The 12,271-nt window shown below is 45.3% G+C and overlaps 1 protein-coding gene across 1 annotated transcript in view; it reads left to right on the top strand.

Moving 5' to 3' along the window:
• Positions 1-12,271, top strand: part of LOC101074159 (copine-8) — a 36,907-nt gene continuing 24,636 nt past the window's right edge. Inside the window, exons 1-4 of the mRNA XM_003977538.3 lie at positions 1-242; positions 8,988-9,028; positions 10,034-10,080; positions 10,587-10,690. Coding sequence (XP_003977587.1) covers positions 145-242; positions 8,988-9,028; positions 10,034-10,080; positions 10,587-10,690 — 290 coding nt within the window. The 5' untranslated portion in view covers positions 1-144. The remainder of the gene's footprint in view (positions 243-8,987; positions 9,029-10,033; positions 10,081-10,586; positions 10,691-12,271) is intronic.

Genomic DNA, 12,271 nt, shown 5'->3' with positions numbered 1-12,271 from the left:
CTCCACTTCTCGCGGCTGCGGCGCGCACACACGCACACGCAACTTCCCGCATTCCTCCTGTGTTGCTGCTCATAAAAACAGGCTGGGCCACCGGAGAGGAAAATAAAGAGTGAAGGGGGAAAGCGAAGGCGCCGAGCTGCCAGGATGAACAACTCTTTCCTAAACATGGCGTCGATCGGCGACTTCGACCCGCTGAACGCTTCGATTCCGGCCACCAAAGTTGAAATCACGGTGTCCTGCAGGTAAGAGAACGCCGCTTTATTCCAACGCGCTCGACGCCCGCACGTTCTCCGGGTCCAAGTTTACTTTGGTGAAGGTGAAACAGGAGAGAGAAACAAGGAAAAGGTGTTATTTACTCTGAGGTGTAACAATCCCCACAATTAGACCAGAGCACGCACGCACGCACGCACAATATGAGTGAGAAGAAGTTATTGTGGAGTTTAGCTGCCCTTGGGTGCAACTTTAGTTGATAGTATTGTTTGCATAAACTAGTTCTGTTTGCTCGAAAACTACATTAAACACGGAAAGAAAAGTGCGTGTTTCGTAATGAGGTGGGCGTGGCTTTGGCCGCGGCGTGGAACTCAAACAAAGCAAACATCAAAGCAACGTGTTGCGTCAAAATATTTTGCTGGAATTTCCGCAGTCGTGTGTCCTCGCGCAGCGCCGTCTGAATGATGTCATCGTGGCTCTGCTGGGGGGGGGGGGGGGGGGGGGGGGCCTCGGCGCTCCTGTTTGGGGCTCTTTGACAGGGGACGTGGTCGCTGCATCCAAGGCGAAGGCAGCGTGACGCGAGGACCCATGCGGGTGTGACGTGATGGGGAGAGACGGAGACGTCGGGGACCCTGATGTGGTCTTCATGTAAGGGGGCTTTCCTCTGCAGGTGGGGGGGGGGGGGGGGGGGGGTCCGTGTGAGATGCTGGTACAGAAATAACTGAACTTTGTTCAGATCTATGTCTTCTGGTTTTTCCCTTCAACAAAGGTGTTCAGGTGCCCCCCCCCCCCCCCCCCCACCCCTTTCTGTATTAAAAGTTCATGTTAACCAGTGCTTATATAATACATAGGAGTTGAAACAAGCCAACATTGGGTGGTTTTTTGGTGCCATCTCCGTGGTAACAGCGAGACGGCGCGGTATATTATCATGTTTGTCAGGATTTGCTAATGTCTGAGTCACAATGGCCCCCTGGGGTGGTGCATGTTTTAATGGCTATCCTCCCACCTCCACTTGGAGACGGAGTGGGAATGCCGTGGACGCGTGCGTTCACATCATGTTTGTGTTATGTTGTGGGTTTTTAATGGTTCGTTGTTCTCCGTGTGGACTCTTGGAGTGTGAGATATCACCATGGTTTCTCCTTTTATTAAAGTTTCGGTGTGTGGGGGGTGAGAACGTTTCACTGCAGACACAGAGGCTGCTTGCTGTACATGACTATTAGGATCATTAGAATCTGTAGGAAAAACACCGATATGACAACAGTATTATCATGGCGTTCCAGGGGTTAAAGGTCATGCCGTGTTTTCCCACCTCTGGATAGATTCTTTGGTCATGTGACCAGTAGCTGATGTCAGGATTTTCTGTTGAACGCCACCAGCTTCGTCCGAGTTTCAGTGACGTCCTTTTTATTCTGACTTTTCTGCCAATACGCAGCTGCACGTAAGCACATCTGTACCAAACGATTTTTAAGCCCGACTGTTTGTGGGTGGGCGGATCTGTTTACGCCAGATCGGCTGTTATCACTCCAAATACTTTGAAGAAGTTCCCAGGCCCTGTTCTAAACACAGTTATGTCAATATTTGGACTGAATACACATCTTTAACAAGTTTTTCGCCTCACACGAGTCTTGTTTGTGGCTCAGTGTGGCTACGTGTGAGGAAATGTTTTCCTCGCTGTAATGTAGTTGCTGGCTTGTAATGGAGTGAGATGCTAGCCTTACAGCATCCTCAGCATGCGGTAAAAACTTCATCTTGCTCATAATCCTCTCCTTCATTATCAGAAATCACCCCCCCCCTTCCCCCAGTGTATTCCAGAGAGAATGAAATGCACAATGAAGTCAGATATTGTTATATTATATGTCAGATTATGCTCTAATGGCTGTAAAGTAAGACCCCGGCATCAACCCGGCAAAGACCTCGGGAGATTTAGCCGATCGATAGCGAAGCCTGAGGAATCAGCCTAAATCAATATGTAACTAACTGTCCCCCACTGCAGCATACAAAGAAGCACTCATCAAACCACGTTGGCATGTGGTGTGTAGTTGTAAGAGGAATCAAAGAGCAGGCGCATATTCTTGAGCCATTTGTCACCCACGGTCCCGCCAGTCGGAGAAGAATAAGTTCTTCCCTGATGCACTTTGGTGTTACCAGGGGATTCCGCTGTGAATGGCCTTAAGACCAAATATTCCATTATGGCCATCGATCAGACCAGCACACAGGCTGTGACCGGTATTTTTCACACCCTCCCACTCACCCACAGACACACACAAAAGGAAAATATTCCTTTCCAGTTTCTAGAACAGACTTTTACACAGTACAGAATGTACTCGTGTGTGGGAGTTAAGTTAATTAAACATATGGTTTTTATTTATTGTAGTGGTGGGATTGAGGATTAGATGAAAAATTGAGTTGCTTTTGTCCCGGTTGGACTCTGAGAGTTCCCGCAGGTTAACGTGGATACGTGACCTGGTGTTCGGCTGCACAGTGCACTGGGAATATCGTCTCGCCCGCAGACGGTTGCCTAGAAGCTAAAAACGAGCTAACAAGTAAATCTTTGTCCATGTCAATGATCCTAGAATGGCTGGCTTGAAGCCACAAGTGGTCTTGTGACTGTAATTATTCCTTATTAAGATCAACATTAGTTTAAAGCCCTTTTACGTAATTGGAGTTTAGGCTAATGTCTCGGGTTGATTTATTTTCTTCATGTAGACCTTGTGTCCTTACGCAGTACCTTGGAGTAACGTCGCAGTTCTCAACAGAAGTTCCGCGGGGCTTTTGATGGTGCGGCTACAGTTCCCGTGACAGATGGGCTGGTCCGACAGCTCGGTTTTACACGCTGATCGGCTGACAATGGAGGAAGACTCCCCCTGGGAGCGTTTATGTCTTCGGCTCCTTCACTGTTGTTGCTCATCAGCTGGTGTCACATTAATGCTGAAAGCGGCGCGACCACATGCTCCCGAACAAACCGGACAGATTAGTGTAACATTTACATATGAGCTCGCTCTACTAACCACGCTCACACTGTCAGATCCGTAATAACACAGCAGCTGTGTGGTTTGCAACGCTCAAAGATTCCACAACGTCCGTCAGCCCCGTTACCGCGTTTCTTCTTCATGTTATTCTTCCTACGCCATATTTTAGAAGATGCAGTACGTTTTTTTTAAATGTTCAAATGAGCATTTGCCTCTTCAAAATATTTTGAAATCATACATCCTACATGTATAATTAAGTTGGATTCAGAAAGGACGTCCCAAAAACCATGATTACGTATAAAGAAATGTAAATAAATGGTCTCTTCCTGCACCTGCTCGTTTGAGGATCAGAGCCGCTGGATGACAGACCGCCGTGTCAACACACACCTGGAAAACCACCAGTCTCGATTGTTACTCTTATTGTTGCTTATTACCGCTCCAAGGTCAAATGAGCAGAGATTCGGCAGGCGATCGAACCGTTGCCTTTCCTGGTGTGAACACACCCACATATTATGATCTATTATCACGTGAGGAGCAAATAAGGAACAATTAGAAATGAATATATCAGAACGGAGAGCAATTGCTTTAGCTTAAAGCAGTTATAAGGTGAAACACATGTTCCACCTTTGAAGACATGACTGGAATTAAATGGAGTGACCCCCCCCCCCCACGAGGCCCACGCCGCACTCCTTTTAAACCCTCATCAGAAGTGCGCACCGACTGTAAGGAGCAAAACCACTTATCCGTAAACTCTGCCCTTTTACACTGCATGCTATCTATTTCCAGGTCGCTCACTCCCGCTCGCTACAGCGACACAAAGCTGTTGCCTTGACCTTTTTGGCCTGCATGCGTCTGGCATCGCAGTCGTCCTATTGAAATCTCCTCCGACAGCTATCGCTTTGTTGGGGACTCGGGGTTGCCCGCTGTGCGACGGTTCAATGAGAAGAAGTCACAAAAGGATGCACAGTGCCGCCGCTGCCATGTTTCTCCTGTCTGTTAGCCTCGGTTACCAACAGCAGGAAGTGCAAATGGTTTTACGTTGGGAGCGCAGTGGCGCTGTCCATTAGCGAGACAGAGGCTTCAAGCTGCTGCCATTGTCTTGCTCATCTGTTGGTGCCGTTTGGCGCTATAGGCTCAAAGGCACGTACGCGCGCACACGCTGCTTCCAATATCCTCGCTCCTTTTTGTGGAATCTTTTGACAGAAGTCATTTCGTACGTCAGGTACACGCATGCCCCCCCGACCCTGCGTCACACATCGATCGTAGATGTCGACTAAATTTTTTAATTATTCAGTAAGTCACCCTCACGCTGCTATTTGTATCTGGGGATACCGAGACAGAGAGAGGGGGAGAATCTGGCTTCTCTAATGAAGTCATCTCCAGCCTGGTCACATAGCCTGTTCCTTCAGGGATGTTGCCTCCTGCCCAGTCTGCCCCCCCACCCCTCTCTCCCTCTCTCTCTTTCTCTCTCTCTCTCATGTGGAAGCCCCTGGCCTCGACGTGCACGTCTAAGCGTCTCTCTCTTCTCCATCACACAACTTTAGCATGTTGAAAGCATTATCGAGAAAGACCTCAGTCTTCCTCCCTGGTTGCTCTGCGGAGATGTTCGCCGCTCTCTTCCATGACATCAAATGACTTTTTACATATTCTACATTTTTTATGAGCGATGATTACTCTGCTGGTGAGTGTAGACGGATAGTGGCTTGCCTTATTCCAGTGTGTCCGTGCGTGTGCACGTGCGCACACACGGAGATGTTCTCTTGGCTCTCCCAGGCCTTGTCAAGAAGAATTAGGGCAGTCCTGTTAGAGAAGCAGGGAGAGAATACAAGATGCTGATGCTGTTCTTCTGAATATGTGTAAGTGGACGACAGATGAGGGAATAAGACTGTGTTTGTCTTTTGGGGGGGGGGGGGTTACCAGCAAAATGTTCAATCTACATGATGAAGGAAGCGAGAGAGAAAAGACAGAAGACAGAAAGAAGACAACGGAGAGAAAGGTGCAGGCACCTGTAGCACTGTGCTCAGCGACCTGTTGACAACATCTGAGCATGCTCAGTGCAGTCCTGGCGCTCCACATGTTCTCAGGAATATTTCTGGTCTGTTGCTAAGCACAGACACACACGCAGGCACACAGCCCCCCTGTGAAGGTGAAAAGGATATAGGGCCTCTATTAGGAAGTTAATGCACAGCATCGCGATTCTATAGGGGGCACACAAGTAGCACACAAGGTTGTGCTTTTTTCATATGCATATTTATAGATCATTTTCAGGTTTACGGAAATGAGAGGAAAACATCACCGATTTGACCCCGACAGGTAAAATGTAGCTGCATTTGCTGTATTTAAAGGCTGCTCTCAGGTGGCAGAGATGCTGGTTTTGAACGGCCTTTTCAACAACACCTCAGCCTTTAAGCTTTGAGGTCACCGTGGTTGTGTGATTAACCTTTAGGAAAGATTAATAAGACAAACAGGATTCTGTTAGCGACGCCCAAAGTGCGAGAAACTAATACTGAAGCTGAAGAGGATTAGCGACAGAAGACAAACCAGAAGAAGATTTAATAGGCCAGAAGGTTTGTGTCTGTGGCGAGTTCTCTTTTTAAAGATTAAAATCAGGAATATACAACATTATTCCGGGTGGCTCTGGGGTGAAAAAGGGAAAACAGGCCCCTGCAAAAGAATGGGAAGCCCAGGAGATGTGACCTGTCAGAAAACTCGGACCAAGATCCCTTAATCCGCACGCGTAGGGTGACGGGTGACAATCCCCACCATCAGCAGCCCGGCGTTCCTCGAAGCACTTTCCTAACACGCTGAAAATGAAAATGAGTGATGGCCAAGTAAGCAGGAGAAAGCTATAAGAAGATAGCAAAGTGTTTTCAGGTTGCCATTTCCTCAATTTGAAATGTACTTAAGAAAGAGCAGCGACCAGAAACAGTGGGGTCAAGGTAAGGTTTATATCGGAGAGGACCGCTCATACACCTGCTAAAAAAAGCAACTCAGAATCCCGGTTTGACTGCAAAACCTCCAGGAAGGCAGGACGTCTGAACTGGTGTCAGACTCTTCTGCAACGCCCGCACATCTCCTGTTTAAAGAGGATGGCTTCTACAGACGAGCGATGATGGAAAACCTCGAGAAGCGCAAGCGGAAGGTGTCGCCATGGCCTTCCCCATCTCCTGACCCCGACAGCCTTGGAAAACCACGAACAGGCCTCAGAAGAGCTGCAATCTCACTGAACTGGAAGACTAGGCTGAAAATCCCTCAAGAACAAACTTAAAGACACTTGGCCGACTACAAAAAGGATTTACAGGCTGCCACACATGTATCTATAGATGCCAGGTTGAAGTGGCACGTATAGATCAGTCACCAGGTTCTCCGTCTGCTTCTCTACACGCTTATCTTTGATGTGAGTATCTAGTTCAGTGCAATGGTGGTGCAGCTTATTCAGGTCACGGTCAAACTGAAAAAGACAGATGAGTAGACAGAGAGCGAGTAAGGTGGGAAACAAGTCAGACAGAAAGGAGAACAGGACCTGATGCTGCAGGCTCTCATTGAGAAAACCCGGTGCCCCTGAGAGGCATGGAAATATACGGTTCTGTAGAAATGAAGGAGAGTCAAAATGTCAAGGAGTTTTAGCGTGTGTAGAAAACCTGAGAGGAATTGGAATACAGTACAGGGGAGGTTGTATGTAGTGTAGCTGAGCTGGGAGGTTTTGCAGACAGATGTGCATGAGATCGATGTCGCGGGTCAGCTAGCACAAGTCCAGCTTTTGTCTTTGCGGTTTTTTTGGTCATTTTCATGCAGTTTCCTCAGCGAGGGCTCCGCTTCTAACAATATCCCTCTTTTAGCCTGCACGCCCGCTCTGCTTTAGACAACTGCAGAGAAAGCTGCAGGGAAATTGTGTGTTTTGTTGTGAAGAAGGGGGAAAAAAACTTGAAAAGAAATGAAGGAAACATTCTTGACTGAGATCATTACAGGCTTTCCTCTCCAAGAGTACTTTATTATGTCATTAGCAGCGCAAGGAGGGTGAACACAATAAGCACCTGCTTTTATAACCTGCACTTCAGCGCTGTTTAGCTGGAAACTCAGCACGTCTAATGTGATGGAGATGGGTAAACCCCCCATCGGGCTAAGGACTTTATGATTAACAGGAAATGAGAGAGAAGAAAAGGAGGAATAACCGAGAAAGGAGGAGTGAGAGAGGAGAGAGAGAGATGGGGGAAGAGATGCCGCTGCGCTAGCGGCGTCGCTTGCTTGTCGGGTGGAAATAACAACACAGAACTGTCAGTCAAGAAAGTCAGGTGCCCCAGTTGAGTGGCAGCAGTTGCCATGGTTACTGTCCCTATGGCGCTGATATACTGTCCCCGTTGAGCATTTGCACGGAGGTGTGTCAGCAGATCGCATGTGTTTAGGCGGAGATAACCCCTGTGTCTGACCCCACACTGATGCACAAATTTCCTATTTCATCAGGAGCTGATGAGGCATCGTCACCTTTTTTTGGCTGCTGCTGTCGAATTGAAGCACATAAAAGCTAATTGTTGATGCCAACTTTCTCTTTTACACCTGGAATTTCAACAGTTCTGATCTATTCACTGCATGTGTGTGATTCAGATTCAGATCTGAATCTGTGTTTACTCTATTTACTAAATATTAAAATGACTACAGGAATTCATATTATTTCTATTTTTTTCCAGATTATCGTTTGTAACATTGTAGATGAGCAGATAACAAACTATTGAAACAAGGGCAAAAAAAGAGGTTTCTACTGAAGCACTAAAAAAGGAGCTTCAGGATTAGGCTACATTAATGTTTTTTCTGCAAAATGCTCTTTTATACATCGTTATTTTTCCTGAGAGTCTTCTAAAAATAGAAGCACTATACTAGTGGGCTACCTTTCCCAGACCTTCTTGTAACTTAGATGTGGCGGTCTTTACATTCTGCCACCCGCCTCTGGATGAAAAGAGGGAAGGGGAGAAAGAGAAGAGAGAGAGAGATGACTCATTCACATCATTCTCTGAAGTGGAAATCCTGAAAACCTCTCTCACACACACACACACATACACACACACACACACAGTGGGGTGGGGGCCTAGTAGCCTATTTGGAGGGCCACCATGTGTGATGTGCTCTCAGCTGTGTGTAGCCTCACAGTCTTTGTGTGCCCATTAACCGGTGTCCACTCCTGTGCTGTGCGGTGGCTCAGCAGCACTGAGTCTCTTCAGGAAGAATGTTATAACCAGCTTATAGAGTTGATGTAGTTAACTGTACTGCTGTTACAAAAATGCTGATAAGAGCAGCTTTGTCATTTATTGGACGTACTTGAGATTTCCATTTTGCCCATTTTAACACTGGTTTGCTGCCACGTGCTGGCACTCACCAGTATTTGAATCATCAAATGTCAAATTTCCACTCTGTTTCATTGGTATGCTTCTCTGTTAGATTGCTTCCCCTGTTGGATCTTCTTATTTGACTGGTCTATTCTGGTTCTCTGATTTGATTGGCCGTTCTACGCGTTGAGAGTTATTTGTTGGCGTGCTTGGAATGACTCCCAAGACTCCTGCGCTTCTCAATATCCTGAAAGTTTTGCATTAATAAACCTCTTTAATAAATGTGCTCTATTTCCAGCACGTGCACCTGGGTCCTTCAGTGTTATTGTGCCAAAGCACAAGAGGAATCCTGGGTTTTGTGTTCATGGGCATCCAGATTGATTTGATTTTGGAGGCACTGATCTCACAGTTAAGAAGGGAGATGCAACCTGTTAACATGTCCAATCATAGCTAACAGAAGTTTTTGGCTTTTTCTTCTCTGTCTCCTCAGAAACCTGCTGGACAGAGACACCTTCTCCAAATCAGACCCAAGTAAGATCCACTGTACCTTTTTTTTGGTCCAAACATATCTGTCGAGGCATTTAACAACCCTTTCTAATATGCAATAAAAGCGAAAATGAAACTCATCTTGAAGCATTAAGTTGTAGAATTATCTCTTCCTGTTCTTCTGAATCTGTGTCTGTTTCACACATGAATTTCTCTGAATTGCTTCAGATTTGTGGCAGATGTTAGAAACAGAACTGAGGCGTGACCATGGCGCTTGTGCTCCTGCTGAAGCTTTATCCTCAGGTTCTGAATTTAGCAAAAATCGAATTATATTCCCTCCACTTTTAGTTGTTTTAATTTAATTTAAAAGAAGATGAGTTTTTTAATTTGAGCTAGAAGCAAATATATTTAAAAAGGTAATTAAAATTCTATTTACGAAGCCCAAACATGAGATTGTAAGACAAAAGAATTGCAGATTAGAAGTTTTATTTACACAACGGAGAAATAAAAGTCAGTCAGTCCGTCTGTCGATCTTTGTGTGAGCACGTTTGGCTGCAGGCAGGTCTGACTCAGGTGTGAAAGAACTGAGAAAACTCTCCCTATAGACGTATAGATATACATGACCTCTATTGCGTTAATGCCAGGGGACAGGAAGCACACGGCTCATTTGCAAAGTTTACTTTAACGGCTCTGAAGAGCTTTATTATGTGGTACTTCATGAAACGGTGCCTACAGCATTTCCAGTGTTAGTCTTGGGCCGATGTGTGAACGCCTTTAGGCAGTGGGAAGTACAGCCGAATATGCTGTTTATGTCATAAGGAAAAACATAATTCAACATTCAGCGTGGGCTTTTTGCAGGTGAAGATTGTTGGGATATTCAAAGTAAGAAACTGGTTTAAGCTAATGAAGATGGCTGTGATGAGCAGCGATTACCTGGTCCTTCCATCTACTTCTGACTTTTTTTATGTTTATTAGTCCACTCTTGCCCAAGATGAGGTAAAATATGATTTTTTTACTGTAAAATTTATTTGAATTTTTTTCTTTTCACAGTTTGCGTTCTCTACACACAAGGCATGGGTAACCGAGAGTGGCGAGAGGTGAGCACCACAACACCCCCCCGGCACCAACCTACATCTTACACACAGTGATAAATATAATGACTTCATTTGATAGGAAACCTTGTTTTTGTGCCATTGGCCCCAAACCTGTGTGAGTGTATTCACATACGACTGCAGTGTAATCAGACGTGTGTTTTGTTGTCATAAATATTCATATATGTAAATTCCAGCAGCTCCAATCATTCACAGTTATTCGGAGATCTGAGTAGCCGTCGTCTGCATGCATTATTAATAAATGAAGTTAAATGCCAAACCAGGGGCCTACTTGACCCCCTCGTCTCGCTACTTCAGCTGGGGTGCATTCGTCTCACTGCAGCTGTACAAACCAGGGATTTACAATATTTGCTGGATATGTATGACTGGAAAAGTTAATGAATTTTTAAATTAAAGTTTGAGTTTGGGGGGATGATTAAAATGACAAAAAATGAGATCAGTTCTGCCGCGACTCCAGCGTGTGATGCAACTTTTCCCCTCTGTTCGTGTAGTTTGGCAGAACTGAGGTGATTGACAACACGCTAAACCCAGACTTTGTGAGGAAATTCATGTTGGACTACTTCTTTGAAGAGCGACAGAACCTCCGGTTTGACTTGTAAGTAACTTGTCTGTATCGTTCATGTTGGTTTTGTTAAATCACCCTTTTTTCATCTCCCGTGTTTTCATTTTTTGCCACGACCTGCATTTTTTAACACCTTTATATTAGATATGAAAATATTCTTAAAAGGATTAATAGTATCCTCTGAGCGTCTCCCATGATTCCACTGTTATGACGCAATTATATGCAAGAGTAGGTGTTTAACTCTTTTAAACTCTCTGGAAGTTCTCTTTTCGTGGGTTCTGGTGAAAGTAGTTTGTCCACATATGTGTGTGGGTGTAGGTATGACTGTCTGTGTGCAGCTGCAGTTCTTACATTAGCTTTGGTTGGTTTGGATACCAATAAGGAAACATATTAGCACATTAGCACTAACCTTAATATCTGTGTAGCTTGTTTACTTACATCATGAACCCAGTCTAACATAATCTCTTAACTACACGTATCTGAAATTAAATTGGCCTCGTTTATTTGGTTGGCTTGCCGAGCTGAGGTCACACGTCAGTCTATATAAGCATACAGCCGCTATTTGTTCTCATTGTGTCAGGATCTGCTCCGTCACGATGCACACATGTATTGTCAGCTCACGTCAAATGTCCCATAATGGCCACGTAGACCTTCCAAGCGCATTCCCACACACACACCGGTCTGCACAGACATGGCAGCGATGTCGTTTCTTTATGCAGCGACATGTTTGCGGCCACGGGCGCAGTTTAGTTACCATAACAACCAGGGATTCAGGGGATGATGTGTAGGATTGGACAGATTTCCTTCTGGGAAAAGGAAGCATTTAACGGGTCACATCTACTCTGCCTGCTCCACTTGTGTACTGCGCCATGTATGACCCAGTGCACAATATCACACACTCGCAGGCTGTAGGACTTTAACTTGTGTGTTTTGTTAATGTCTCCTCATTTACTTCTGGGTTATATACATCTGGGTGCTTCTGTGCTCACTGCGGTTTTATTTGAATGGAAATGAGCATTTGAGAAGACTAAAAGGACAGTATTCTTCTCTCTATCCTATCCATCGTGCACGTTATTCGTTTTCTACGTGAATGTTTCTGCAAGTGTTTGTGTCTCTAGTTGCTCTTCTCATGTCTAACAGCTGTGAAAGCTGGTGTTTTCGGCCTGCAGGGGAGTAACAGTCTGATATAGTCGAAAATGAAAGAATGCCCCCTTACCTCAGGCCTGTGAAGATGGAATCTGCATGAGATCAACAGCAACAGAGCGGAGGCTCTCAAACAGTTTTCCTCTCCACTGCGAATCATTTCCTACAATAGAATGCCCAGCAAGTCTCTGCGTTGTGTTCAGGTTCATTAAAATTTTCTGATGAAAATGATCTGATACCTACAATCTACAATGACCTCTGCACAAGTCCCAGCTAAGGAATAATTGCTTTTATTTTCACTTTCTCTAAAACCACAAAAAGCACACAGAGAACAGCCTTTCTTCTTTATTCTATCAGCTTAAGTAACCAGATAGTATCGACATTAAATGTTGTCCTAGATTTTACAGGATGAATAATGTCGTCATCACAAAAATGAATGGAAAGTCGGTGAGTTTCAATTAATTTAGCGCG

The sequence above is a fragment of the Takifugu rubripes genome, chromosome 18 (assembly GCF_901000725.2).
Source record: "Takifugu rubripes chromosome 18, fTakRub1.2, whole genome shotgun sequence".
NCBI lineage: Eukaryota > Metazoa > Chordata > Actinopteri > Tetraodontiformes > Tetraodontidae > Takifugu > Takifugu rubripes.
Note: the sequence above shows the minus strand (reverse complement) of the source record. Positions and strands in the feature narration are given on the sequence as shown.